Consider the following 14,863-nt stretch of genomic DNA (forward strand, 5'->3'; position numbering starts at 1 on the left):
CTCCCAAATTTGAGCAGGAATAAAAAGAATGACTAAACTATGCTTGCGGCTTAGCCTGGTTTAAATTCAGCGAGAGCAGACGCCCAACCGAGAAGCAGTGATGGCGCCAAGGGGAGGTGAGGGGTGGCGGCCGCCACACCGAAATTGCCAGGCTACACCAAAGCTAACAAGGCATCATACTAATTCAAGATTCAATCATCTCCCCTAGCTCCTACTGCCTATTTTTTTTCTGATAAAAATGCACAGGGCTTCATAAAATGACAGACCTGGAAAAGATACGCCCCAGTGTGCTGTAAATAATTCATTACAGCGCTGTGTTTTAACGCGATAGCGTTAAGGGACTCGTTACCCATAAAAATCCGGCGTTGTCGGCGTTGTGAACGGAATATAGGGTGGCCCAGGTGGCCGCCCACCGGAGAAGCACCAAGTTCACGTGACCTTGTGGCTTCATCGCAACCTGTTCACCGGATTGTAAGCAAACTGACCAGCGTGTCATGTGGCTGTTAAATTAATGATTGGTCGCGAGAGGTTGCTCGGAAGACCAACCCGGGTCGCACAAGCTCCACCGATGGCAGATCCTTCCATCGTAGGTCAGTGGTGCATCCATTAACCGCTGCACCGTTGAGCAAGGAGTGGTGTAAGGACCCCCAGGGACCTATGAACGTAAAGTCGAGAATGACCACTTCCGCCTATAAGGGCGTGAACTCATTAACGCTATGACGTCATATCATTTTAAGGCGGACGGAGTCCCCTCCAATTTTTACCTCTTGGGACCTTGTCACGACCTGTGCTTACGTTTCCAGGTCGGAGCTGAGCAGCAACGTCTCCCACGGGCCCGGGTGCACGGGCCTCTGAAGCGATGTTGGTGGGGGATCGTCGGACAGTCCCAGAAGATGGGTTCTATGGTGGCTTTTCCGTCGCATTTGCTGCTCTGCAGTTTAGATCCATCTGGGCACAATTAGCTCAGGACAGCGGGGTTATGGAGAGTTTGAGTTTGGAGTTGTGTCCACAGTTCCTCCTGTTCTATGGTTAGGTTATCTGAGCCACAGCCATTTTTTTTTTTTTTATGCGGAGGTAGGAAGATTAGCCTTTCTAGCCTGTAATGCTGCGTGATCCCGCGATACGCATTAAGGCCGCCTCATGTCATTCCGACGTTTGAGTTAGCATCCACAGCTCGGCCTACAGGGCTGCCTCATTCCCCGTGTTTGATATGTGAGCCGGTACCCAGACCAATTCGACAACGACAACAGATAGAAATGACGAGTATAATCACGGTTAACTTATTAGTCGAACAAAGCTCGAACAGCATCGCTGTGTCATCAGTCTTACAGGAGAGTGTAATCTGCCCTACAATTCTTTTTTACCTTTAAAGTAATCGCGCACTTTCGAATGAGCTCCGACCAGGGCGTGTGTGTCGCAAGTCGCATTTGGTGCGAGTGCATACTCGTCGCTGTTTATGAAAGGCCAATGAACTCGTGGAACAAGTGTACGTGAGGCCTTCACTTTATTAATAAGCGACTTGAGAAAAAAAAAAATGTGCCTAGTGGAGGCAGACGAGAAGGAAGAACATGGTCCGCGAAAATTCGCCGATCCCCCAGTATGGGTATGTGCCATCTTTTCAAAGGCTAACAACAACAACAACAACATTGTCCAGCAAATCAGGTGCTCATCGCCGATGCGACTTTTGTCGGTGCATTGGCTTCAAATTTTCTTTATTTTCGCGAATGCGATCAAAAGCTCTGGATCATCGACATCGAATCCAGGCACAAGTTTCGCCGGCCAAGGAGTTACTTTCGAACGCAGTCTTGAACACAACGGTTTTCGTCGACGCCGCTGCAGTTGCCAAAACATAGATGCCATGCAAAAACAGCATGGCTGCAGACTACACACCTTTTGCGCTTATCTGAAACCACAATCTGAAACACTAGGTGTCCGAAAAGTTGCGGGTGTATACTGCAATGGCTCGGACGACATCGCCTGTCAGGCTGCAAGCTATCAGTACATTTGGCTACGTATGACATGTATGACTTGTGTTAACGTCATCGCTTCCGCCATCTTGGTGTCCAATGAAACTGGAGGAAAGCTGTGTAGCTACCTCTGTCATTGCAGTAGAGTGTACAGGTGATGCCACAATGGTCTTCGGGATACGATCCGCTAACCAAGAGCGTGTTTCAATTATTTGTTATACGCCGCCTGCACAACGAAGTCCCGTAAGGAGGGGTACTGCAGGAGACGCGCTAAACAGTGACGACAATGGAAGTCGCATGTCCACTCTTTGCCAAAAGTAACCAGGCTGCAAGGTTTGCTTCTCAGTCGTACATTAAAGCTATTATGCCAGCCCTCAAGCTCTAAATCTCTGTTTGGTAAGGAGGACCCCTGTCCTCACCTTCAAAGAGCTTTTCGATCTTTAAAGAAGCCGTGAGGCCTCTACTATACGAATGAGAAGCGAACCGTGCATCCTGGTTACTTTTGGCAAAGACTGCACATCCGGTTTTCATGGGATTCAAGCTTCAGGCTTTAGTAACGTGGAGCGCTGCTTCAGCGGTTAAGAATACGCTTCCAGATGTACGAATACGTACGGCTTTACGGCGTGAGGAAGCCCCGAGGGCAGTGGCTTAGCTCGAGCTCTCTCTCTTGCCGTCAGCAATGGATGGCTCAGGACAGCTGTAATCTGCATTGCCCCCCCCTCCCCCCCTTCCAGCTTATGTTGGTATCGGAACGCGTTTAACTGTACACGGAGAAGGCTATGGTGTCCCGTAAGCTTTCCCTCGTGGGATAAAAGGTCTAGGGCCCATATAGAGGACCATAGCGGGGACCCCTCAAAAGAAGTGCGCGGGCGGGTGCTGGTTGCTGATGATGTTGCGCTGCCTACCGGGCCTCCCTCCCCGGCCTCCGCGGCAGGCGGCCGTGGGGATGCAGAGGCCCTTCTTGTCCCGGATGTAGCCCCGCGCGCAGAAGCACCCGGGCACGCACTGTGCGGTGCAGGCGTCGGGCGCCTTCTCGCCGCACACGGCGGGGCAGGCGGTGCCGCAGCTGCGGAACTCCTCGTTCCGATTGCAGCCGCCGTTCGAACCACCGCCGCCGCACTGGTCGCGGGGCACGCAAGGACCGTCTCGGGTGGCACGGATCAGGCCTGTAAGAGGAGGGGAGAAGAGGAAGAGGCGAAACTTTATTTACACCGCAACTTACTCATGGCCGCCTTGAAAGTGAATGATATGATGCACCAGGAGATAAGGGTCTGGAGATTCAGACTGCGGCTAGTGAACTAGTCCTACCAACAAGGGATAACGTTGGGGTAAGAATAAGTGGTTAAGAAATGAGACGCGCACAGGGGCTGATTTACAGGTTACTCTTGGAGAGGGAGCTTTTGGGGGGGAGCGTCTCATTTGAACAACGTATTTCTTAATCCATATTGAAGACCAGCGCAAAGCAGGCAAAGGACCAACGAAAGAGAAGATGGTCGACACGGACGACAGCGCCCGTGCCGTCTTGTCTTTCGGATTGGTTTAGGTTTATTTGGGTTTAACGTCCCGAAGCGCATCAGCCTATGAGGGACGCTGCAGTGGAGGGCTCCGGAATAATTTCGACCACCTGGGTTTCATTAACGTGCACTGACATCGCACACTACACGGGCCTCTGGAATTTCGCCTCCATCGAAATTCGGCCGCCGCGGTCAGGATCGAACCCGCGTCTTTCGGGTTAGCAGCCGAACGCCTTTACCACTGAGCCACCGCGGCGGGTGTCTTATCTTTCGTTGGGCCTTTGTCTGTTTTGAGCTGGTCTTCAAGATGAGCTACTTCCAACTCGCCCAATGCAACGTGCTGTTAACTCGTATTTCTTAATGCGAAAGCATATTTCTTGCCTCATGAGTGGCGTGGACTGGATGTGTCACCACGGGCTGTGGACAGGAAATGGGGACAGAGCGTGTCCTCATGAGCTATCGATCTTCTAGTAAGAGCGTGATCATGATTTGTACTGATCGATATTGATTGAATGGCAAGTTTAAATGACCTAATTACTAAATTAATTAAATGAATAACAAGACAATTAGTTTCGCTAATTACTCCGAGTAATTCACGGAGCTGGTGAATTGCTAGTAATTTCTCCAGAATTGAACGAGCAATAAAAATGTTAAAATTAATTCGCCAGTAATTAATAAAGTGAATCAATTAATAATCAAATAATAAATAGTTAATGAATTGCTAATAGCTTCCTATATAATTTATTTGTGGGTTAATGACTGGTTGGCCAATGAAATTATTACCATCAATGATTAATTACGTTAGTAAGCAACAGAGGAGGGAATGAAGCTCGAAATGCTTTCGTATTTCCGCACGTAACGAGACTTAAGTGCGCCTTTAATTTTTTGTGCTTTTTGTGCCAAAAATGCGGCATAGCGTGTTTCCCCATGTAAAAATGCCTTCTTGCATCGGGTCCCCCCTCTTCGTGATAAATCCTTCCTGGACGGGCGGTGTGCAAGCGTGTTTTATGCGTTGATGATTGCTTCAAGAAAGCTCACACAATACGGGAACGTTTTTTTGTTGTTGTTGGCGTTTTCACTCTTTCATGAGGTGCCACCTTGTGGTGTTTGAGAATCGTGGTGTGTATCGATCCTCCACTGAAAATCCTAGTCTGTCAACTGTGTGGTGCGTGTGTGATGCGAGCCCGTCTAAGGCAAGGGGGGAATCGAGTGCGCCCGAAGATAACTCCAGTAAAAAGCTTTGTTAAAACACGCAGCCATGGCCCGAATCTGTTCGGTGGAATTCACGCACCGCTTGTCCCAGCCACGAAAATCAGCAAAGGACGCTTCCACATTTCAAGATTATCGTTGCTGTGGACTCATACTTGCGCAACTATCTGCATAGAGGGCTGACTCCTGTAAAAGCGAAATCCTGTAAAAACGAAGGAAGCTGACTTGTTCGATGTTATACCGGTGGGGCAGATGATCCTTAATATTCACCGAAATGTGCATTTTATGGTTCTGTGGTCAAGGAGGACTCGGATAGTAAAGCTCACGGGGGAGGAAGGCGGGATGCGGCACAAACACCGCTGTCACTACTGCCCCGGGAGAGGGGGGAAAATTGAATGAATGAATATGATGAGGAGTAAGGCTACCGGCCTGTCCTTAGCCATGAACTGTAAAGTGATCCCTCTGGGAAACTCAATTTCAGGAAGTGTATCAGTTAAAGTTCAGCTATAGTTCAGCCCTTAAAAACTGTTCAGCACTCGGGCTGGTATGGCTTTAGAACAAAGAGCCAAGCAGTTATTCCTCCGAGGAATGTTGTGGGGCGATTAATAGAAAATGCGAGAGTATTTTTTCTACCTTCGCTTCTTTTGTGATATTTCTCTGCAGCCTGGAACACGAACTGCACCACGACGGCCACTACTTGTAACTGCACTAGGCCGGTACCATCACTAGAACCCAATCACTATCACCTGTCACTAAAGTGTCCTCACTAAGTTGCAAGCACCGGTGTTTCGTTATAGCCGAAATTTCATTATAGCTGGTGTTTCATTATAGCAGTTGTGTCGTTACAGCCGGTTTTTTTGTTCAGCTGGTGTTACAGCACGTGACGTATGGAGAGCGGGAACTTCCCCTACCCTCCACCTGCCAATCGTGGCAGGTGGACGCCGGACGCCGAGCAGTTTTCTCCATCATGGCACCCTCCTAACGCTCTCACATTAAAACGTCTGACGTCGCGCGAGGCTCCGAGTAGTCAGTCATCATAAGGCAGTGAAATTTCTCCCAGCGTACACTGGAAGTAGGCAGAGTGGGTGAGGGAACAAACGCGGGTTAGTGACTTCCTAGTCGAAATCAAGATGAAGAAATGTGCTTTGTCAGGGCATATATGTAATGCGAAGGCAAGGTAACCGCTGGTCCTGAAGGGTAACGGAGTGGATTGCAAGAGAAGGCAAGCATAGCAGGGGACGGCAGAAAGTTAGGGTTGGCGGATGAGATTGAGAAACTTGCGGGGATACGCTGGGTGCACCTGACACAGGACAGGGTTAATTGGAGAGACATGGGAGAAGCCTTCGTCAGTGGGCGTAGCCATGATGATGATGGCACTGGAAGCATATAGAGAAGCGCAGAAGAGTAGCGAACAGCGCCTGCGCTTGCATAGTACCTGGCTTGCAGTTGCACTTTGGTCGGCAGATGCGTTCGCTGAATCGTCCCTGCGCCCCGGCCGACGGGGGGAATCCTCCCGAGCGGCTGCACGGCACCAGGTCGCCCTCGGTGCAGGTGGGCTCGCAGTGGGCGTTGCACTTGGGGTTCCACACCTCGGTGCTGGGATTGCACGACTGCGGACCTGTGCAGCCAGCGGAGACAAGTTTTACCGTCAGTCGGGAACCGCGAAACAATAAAAAAGGCAAAAATGTCTAGACAACTGCACCGCGATCGTCCCCGTAGACTGCTAAACTGCGATAGAAGCTGTGGACGTGAAACCTGCCGAATACTGATTGGTGATGTTCAGGTTCAGTGTTTTATAGAAACGACATGATCCTTTTACCTAGCGTTACAAAGTCATGGGCTCGATCGATCGGGCTAACGGGAAAAGATAATTTCACTTCAGGCCTGATAATACTCATTCTTTCTACTATGTCCGGCTGCTGTCTGGGCTGCAATTTTTCTCTGGTGTTGTGTCTGCTGTCACCTACCTGCTGTCATAGCTCTGCGCATTGTAGTCAGGGAGTCATTATCCTTGGAGGTCGCGCACTATGCTTGCAGCAATATACTCTCTCTCTCTCCACCAGGGCAGCATTCATGTAAAGTTTTCTTGCTGTTATTCTAAAACTGCGGTGAACAAAAAATGTTGCCAAGCTACTAGAGAACATTTTTATTAAAAAAAACAAGTTGGTTATCATTGATTGATTGATTGATTGATTGATTGATTGATTGATTGATTGTATCTCTTTCACAGCAGCAGCATCTGCGAAAAGCCTGCACGGCTCCTATGAAGCTTGGTTTGCGAATGCTGGCCTGTACTCCCTCTTGGAATATCCTCTTCCATGCGTACCATGTGCTTACCCCACACCTTATAAGCTTGGCAATTCGACATCTTATTATTGTTATTTTTTGTACTTATTGTTGGTTAGCTTCTTTTCTGCTTGCCATTTAACTAGAGTTACAGTTTTCTTAACACCTCTGAGCTGCTGCCTGCCAAAACTACATCATCTTCGTCAATGTCAAATGTAGCGGCGTTTTGCACAGGACTACGGTTAATCGGGCACCTATGGGACTTGTTGCGACTGGTACTGTTAAAAAGCGTGTACGACTCCTGGGGTTACTATGCAACATGGCAAACGGCCAACACTAATAAAATCGCTGGAGGAACAGCGCATCATGCTAATGCTGTTGGACTACTGAAAGCTCAAGGACGTGCGGATCTGAAAAGCGCACAGGACTACTAATCTTCCTTTCGTTTTGTTCCAGCCAGCCGTTCTTGCCACCGAGGGCATCGTTAGTTGTCGATCCAGTTCTAGAAGCCTCACACTCTTCAGCGAGCGAGGACAAACAAATGCTGTTGTGTACAGAACACTCGCGGGGTCACGGATAGACCCTATAAGGACGGGGCAGCAAGTGAGCAACAAGGACAATGAGAGCTCGTCTGGCTGCCAAAGGGTCAACTGTCTGCGCTATGAACGAGCGCGGATCGAACGACGTATCTGGGATGCGAGACGCGTTCACCTTCGAGCTGCTGTCCGGCGGCCAAGTTGCAGACGAAGGCCACCAGGGCAAGGGTCACGAGCTGGGTCAGCGATGTCGCCATGGCGCCACTCCTATGAATAGACGGGCTGGAAAGGGGGAAAAGAATGCTCGGAGGTGAGGCGTCAAGTTCTTGCCCCTCTCTCTCACTGTCCGCGTACACGCGCTCAAAGGAGGAAGAAAAACAACACGAACGGCCATGGAGTGACGCACGAACAGAGCAGAAGACGTTCGTGCAGCAGACGACGCCCATCCACCCATCCAGTTTCGAAGCAGACGGCGCCTGACGCGCGGTGGCAGACGACAACAGTGTATTGCGAAGTACTGAGCAATGTCTGCTGCTCGGGGGCAGACGGTGCATGACAAGACTATTCAGGTGTAGCAAGAGGAACGTCTTGTGATCTAGTGCCAGCTGAGTTAATGATTTCATGGTAACCGTTTCTTAACGCTATTTCTCAAGAGCTGACTCATAATACTTTTTTTTTAATCCAGAGGTGCTTTAATGGCTTGCATGCCATGCAGATTTATCACTCACTTTTGCAATGACACTATTCAGCTCAGTTGGATAATCAATCCAGCTGTAAGCTCACCGAGACGGCAATAAAGACTACCCTTGTATTTAGATGCGTTCATTGCATACACTGCAGCCTAGGTAAGATGATATGCTGTACTTGTTATCCAGATGACCGTGAAAGAGTAGGAATTAGATAAAGAAAGAAGCTGCAAACGAAGCAGATAGCTTCAATGGAATGCAGGGGCTTGTTTTTTTATCACGTACTTTACGTGCAAAGCAATTTTTGTTAGTCATAGCGGGGGAGGGATGAAAACAACATAAGCAGTGCTACAATATAAACAATATGTTTTGACTCCACAACAGTTGCACTTAGAATTTCGCGTCTGTACGCTCGAAATTTTTTCGGGGGCGTTTTCGAAGACCAAAGGTGTGGTTTTGGGTGTAATCTTTTTGGAAGCTCTTAACAATGTGCTGCGGTCGAGGAAATCTGCTTTCTCCCGCGTTTACGACGAAGCTATCTTGAACCTGAAAGGCCTGGGCTGAAAAAGTTTTTTTTGTCTTGCAAAATATAAAATGTTGATAGGTCTATCAACAGTAAACACATTGCATGCAATTCACTTGCTGAAAGTTTGTTTGCTGGGTTTTTCTGAACTGATCAAATCGTTTCAGTGCACGCAGGTTTACTTAACGTAGTGCGAGTTTGTTACATGAACCGACTTGCGGTCATTTATGAAAGGCACGAGAAGTTATTTACTTATAACAGAATGCGGCATTAATTGAGAGTTACAGGTAACTGAATTCCACGGAAATAACTGCGGGTGCAAGAATAGAAGCGCATATGCGTTTCTCATTTGCCTAAGAGTGAAAGAAATTGAAAACGTTGACCTATTATACCATTAGCCAGAAAAGTTTGCGGGACACCGGTTCTGAGAAAAAAAAATTAGTGGAGCTCTGCATCGCAAGCTAGTCACCTGTTACTAACGGGTAGAGCATCTACGCCCCCTCATACCCTGACACATTTCAGGCGACTGGATTACATAACTGTGCCGAAATAAATTTTTTTTCTTACATTTGCACCTGTAAATTTGTGCTGCCGATCGTACATGTGCAGTGAAGTTTTTTATTTGTTTTGTTTTGTCTCATGTGTCAATTTTTTTTTGTCGGTAAGGATAAAGTTTCTCACCAACACGGGTATGCCCTTGACGGTTGGTGGTCGATAGCGTCAGCTAACGGTACCCACTGAATTTTCTTCACTATTCTTCATTGTCAAGGAAAATATGACAATCTTCTTTCAAAAAAAACAAGCTGAAAGGACAGCGGGTGGTGTAGGCGGGTCGTCTTTCCACTTAGTTGCGCAATCTTCAAAATCTGCGAGTGTACCGGTGGCGTCTTACTGTACCTAAGCACTAAAATAATTAGCCAGAAAGCGTGGTTTTTTCACTTAATTAACACATGTGCACAACTCCACGCCGCGGTATTTACCACGAATATCAAGCATAGCCACTGCTCTCGAAATTCGCAACTTTCGCATAGTTTATGATCCGAATGACCAACTGATGGGGAAAATAAAACAAGCCCTACACTTTTTGTAAATATCTATAAACAAATAATTTATTTTAGCAATGCATGGAAAAGAAAATCCCCGTGTCGATTAAGGAAACAAAGTGAAAAAAAAAAAACATCCTATGACATATGAACAGAGCTCGAAAGCGGTTATACGAGTTCACTGCACCAGTAGCTTTGTATTTTTTTAGGTTCATATTTATGGCAGCTAGTGCGGGTTGTATGCACAGTTGTGACACTGAAGGGATAAGTACAGAGGTTACTCCGGACAGCTCTACGGTAGTCTTAGCGGGCACCGCAAACCCGCCGCTCCGGACTTTTTGGCTTTCGATCAGAACGCTTGATATACACAACCATCATCTGCACTCGGCATTCGTCAGACGATTTTTCACAATAAGAAACATAAGATCCGCAAAGGCTCTTCTTTGTGCCGCAGCTTCGTGGTTTGCCTGTGGAGTGTTTGTGGAAATATTTATTCCCAGGGAGGTCGACAACAGGCTACGGAAGAAAAGTTATTATGCTGGCTTGAAAGTGCCGATGGCCTTAAAACACGTGGTGAAAATGATGCAATCACGCAAAAATAAAAAAGAATACATTGAGGACTGCGCCTGTTTATGAGTGTTCCAAATAATAAGCATTCCAACTTTTGAGCAGCAGCGAGAAGTTGGTCTGATAGTCGCACGTGACCCGACACTCTGTAAAGCTCCAGATTTTGGTATGGTCGGCGTGCCCTGCAGTTTTAAAACTTGTCCTATGGGGAGAGTTTGGTAACGCTTGCGATTACGGAACTCTGATTGGCGGTGAACGCTATTTGTATCGGCGTCCCTCAAAGTTCACATTTAACAATTGTGAAGAACTAAACGGAGGAGCAAGCTCTCTTTAATAATCACTGGAGATGTTAGGCTTGTAATCTGTCTGACAGGCTACTACAGGTGAGGGTGAAAAAGGTGAAGCTGAGTACATGCACACAAAGCTGCGTCACTCGAGGGTCCAAGTACATTTACCATATTGAGGGTAAATCATGAAGTAAACCTAATCCACTTTTCAGTATTCTGTGTGATGGTGTAAAATTACCGCAGCTGCAGACAAGTGTTCAATGTTTTCTCGTATACCTCACTCCGAGCGCTTAACACTTATTTGCCATAATTTACTACGTTGCACTGAATCCAGTTGGGAGAGCTCTGTCAATGCGTTTATTCCTTTTTTATTTCATAATGAGCCCTGGGCACAAGCTTTGATCAGAACAGAGCGGACAGTGCAATCTTGCATACAGAAAGAACCAACAGCTGCAAAACCTTTATTAAGAAAAGTTGTTGGTTAAGCGCCCCAGATTAGTGGTATGCGGTTAGCTAATTCCACTCCTGTACCCTACACGTAGGAGGTACTGCGCATGAATTCATCACTAATTTTTAATTAACGTGCCTCAGCATGTTGTGAACACTTACACACTTTTTCCATTATCTACACTTCAGGAAGAAGAAACCAAGACTGCTTAACTGAGCCTTTGCCGGCGTCATATTGACAAACTCAGTCGTCCAACATTTAGTGTGCGAAGTACATTAATAAGCATCCAACGTCGTGCGAGCTTCCGAAATAAGTGCCTCCGTGAGCAGTTCCACGAATGCTATGACTTCACAACCGTAAAGTCCCGAAGGACTACGCCAAACATTTGGAAGATGCGTCTAAATACCCCGTAGAGCAGCTCCGCCGCAATACCCCGTCCCAGCATATGGTGGGGGAGGGGGGGGGGGGGGCACACCGGTGCAAGGGCCCGCACGCATTGTGATTATCGGGTAAGCGGTCACGCCCATCTTATTGATCCTCCGTAGAGAGGCAGTGGCGAAGCTCCATTAGAAATGCCGGCACCACACAAGCCGTACCGGCTGACTTTATGCTGCAGAAACAGTCCCGCCCTATGTAACTGACATTGGACGTGCATCAATATGCAGGAAATGTTTTCGGGCAGCGCTGATGTCGTCGAGCGCGGCACGCGTGAAGGTCTTCCAGGAGATGTGTACAGTCATGCAGGGTTGTCGACCTATAATCGTATGGGTCTTGCGAGGAAAAACCACAGGGTATTCCACGTCTTTCTCTGGCTTCGATTCAAGTTATATCGATGCTTCAGTAAAGTAGCAGAGTGTTTAGCTCTGTCATCTCTCCAACCACGCTCGTACTGCATGCACTAACCTTTTATAAACAACAGCATCATAATCATCAGCCTGATTACACCCTGTCTATTGCAAGCTGCAGCCACCGTAGCCCCCCTCCCCCCCAAACTTTTTAATCTCTTCTCGAGGTAATGTTTCGCAACCGGAATTCGTATCACAATTCTCAACAGAGAAAGTTAGGGGCAGCTCCCCCCCCCCCCCCTCCCTCCCTCTAAGAAACAAAAACCTACTTCGGAAGCTTGATTCCAGTTAAAACTTTCAGGTTAAGGCCGGTTCACATGCAAGCGACTGAGCGATTGAGCGGCGCGTCGCTGCGAAAATTTCCAACTTGTTGAAACCTAGCCGCTCGTCGCAGCGACGACTCAAAACAGGTTTTTCCGTCGCGGCGACAGATTTCGCTAGCATATTCGCTCCCATGTGAAACAGGCTTTAGCGCGCAGCCATCAACTACTCATGAGGCTTCACAAAGTGTCACATAAATCTGGTAATTTACAATCTTTTGCAATTGTGCGTCTAGCATATTTTGTGAACTTCTTGGAAGCATTTTCGTTAAAACAAATTAATATTTATCAGACCACCCCTTGTACAACTTTTTTCCTTTTCTCTCCGTTCGTTCATCATGCGCAAGCTGGACTCGAAATGCGAGCAGATTCCAGTCTGTTTCGTCTGCATGATCCTAAAGTCCTATTGTCACTTAGCTTCGTACTCACAGGATAGCCCGATATGAAACGGAGCAATAAATAAATGTCCAAATGATTTTAATTTTTACACCTAATATGGAGAGAGCCTCGCTTTTTGGGCTACGGTTAAACAGTTTTTGCTTCTTAATAACTAGCCTCATTACTCACTCAAATGGACGCTGAGAGGAACTACAGCTACTGTTTTTACTAAAACCAATAGTTGTTTGGCCTGTTGGCAATACGTACAGCAGCAAAAAACACAATCGTTGCTGAGAAAATTAGCGAAGGAAACGAAACGTTCTTTCTCGTCGCTCGATTCAAACTCGTAACGCTGAATACGACGTCGAGAGAATTATGTACTTCGTGATCCGTGCAAAAAAAAAAAAAACAACATTAATTTAAGTCAATGAAGTTTCCTATTGTTGTATTTAGTTTGTTTCGCTTGCTTGGTTGACAAAAAGCTCCGTGCCTTTGTTTTTTCATCCGAATGCGGTAGTTTGTCGATATAAGCCGACTTAAATATGTTCTCAGAGTTCCTTTAAACCTAGGTATAAGGGAATATTGGCTCTTTAACCGAGGCGCCGCGTTCCGTTTAAGACTGGTCCAGGCTGTGCATCCTTTATAAGATGCGCTCCCAAAGTCAACAGCTGCCGACGTGAACACTGCTCTCGGAGCACCCCGTCACCCGTTATACGTTCGTATTTCGAGGAACCGTCGCACAAACTCCGAGAATGCGAAAGGGTCTGACGCGAAGAGAACCCCGGTGTGTCTTACCTGGTGGAGAAGAAGACGCTTCTGTGCCGGTGGCGTGCAAGGGGCGACGTCGACCGGCCGTATGCCAGGATCCAAGGTTATCCCACGGCGGAAAACACCGCCGCCCGGTTTCCTCTTCCCTCTCGCCTTCTTTCTCTCACCCGTGTTAAATTTTTCTTTCTGTTCGCTCACCAACCGACGCCTCCGCGTCACACGTGAGTCCGTCCTCTCTCACCCTCTATGGGGCAATTCCTGGCCGAGTGATACAGCGCGTGTCGAAAACCACACGCACGCACGCACGCACAGACAAGCCCCGTCGCCTGGAACGGACGTTGCAAGACGCCTTCCTTTTTCTTTTCTTCTTTCTCCTTCCTCTCTTCGTTCCATTCCTTCTCTTTTCCTTCCTTCATATCTCTCCGTACATCTATCTCTCTTTGTTCTTTGCATTCAGCATCCTCTCAAGAACATGTATGCCCCACGAGCAAGACTTGTGTGCACGTGTATTTGCTCTGCATGCGAGCTTGAGCTTGGGAGGTGAGCAGACGATGCCAGACGAGGGAGCAGACGACGCGGTTCTGGACGGCATGCAGACGATCCTAAAGGGTGCACACCTTTGGCGCCCACTCAAAATGTTCTTCTCCGCCTCTTCTTCACTCCATGAAGTTCGAAAGAATGGAAGAAGCAGCTCCGTGGCCTAGCGAGCTTTCGGCGTGACCGGAAAGTCAATTGGGGTCGCGACTTGCGGGCTCGCTCGCAAGCTGGCCCGATACACAATCGGGCGCTGCGCGATGCGAGGATGCCCGGTGCAGAAATAAAAGGAGATACGGCGGCCTTTAAACGGCCGCGCCGGACACGGCAAAGCAGACTCCCTGCATAATGAACGAGGATGTAAATGCGCGTTCTTCCGGCATACCTGTCAAGGAGCAGGTACGCGTCCCAGCGTTATGGATGGCAGCTGTGTTCGCTATAGTCGCCGACGACCGTGGCGGGAAGAGGCTATGCGCGCCGAGGCGCCTCGGAAAATTGCGCGATACTTAATTGGCACCAAGCATTCTCCTCCGGTCTCCGGTTTCCCGGGCACGTACAGCGTGTGTGTACGGGGAGATCTTGGCGGGCTGTGTTACAAGGAAGTTCAATCACGACCCCAGCTGTTGTTGTGGCGGGCATCACCTGCTAGTCCTTCATCCTTTCTTACCCGTTGTGGTTGTTGTTACCGCCGTTGTTGGTACCGCTATAGTTGGTGTCACTGCAGTTGTTTACTTTCGTATGCGGCCTGTTGGCCATGAAAGAAAAAAAAATCTGGCTTAAGCTATGTCTTGACGCGGTTAATTCAACTAGAAGCTGTCGATCTAAGCTTGATATCTGCTTTGGTTGTTAAGTATTTGCATTAGATGAGGAATGTGTGTACTGACTGCAAAGGACAGTGGCCTCTTACCATCTTCTGCATCTTCCTCGTCTTACTTTTTTTCTTCTTCATTTT

General features: G+C 48.0%; 1 protein-coding gene across 1 annotated transcript; it reads right to left on the bottom strand.

Annotated features, from left to right (window-relative positions):
* Positions 1-1,473: 1,473 nt before the first annotated feature.
* Positions 1,474-13,547, bottom strand: LOC149329606 (uncharacterized). Its single transcript, XM_089560333.1, has 4 exons — positions 13,405-13,547; positions 7,688-7,794; positions 6,126-6,308; positions 1,474-3,133 (listed from the first exon to the last, which is right to left on the bottom strand). Exons 2-4 carry the CDS (start codon positions 7,767-7,769, stop codon positions 2,820-2,822), a joined length of 579 nt encoding a protein of 192 aa, XP_089416459.1. The 5' UTR covers positions 7,770-7,794; positions 13,405-13,547; the 3' UTR covers positions 1,474-2,819.
* Positions 13,548-14,863: the final 1,316 nt, after the last annotated feature.

The sequence above is a fragment of the Amblyomma mixtum genome, chromosome 9 (genome assembly GCF_055824585.1).
Source record: "Amblyomma mixtum isolate Tamu chromosome 9, ASM5582458v1, whole genome shotgun sequence".
Lineage (NCBI taxonomy): Eukaryota > Metazoa > Arthropoda > Arachnida > Ixodida > Ixodidae > Amblyomma > Amblyomma mixtum.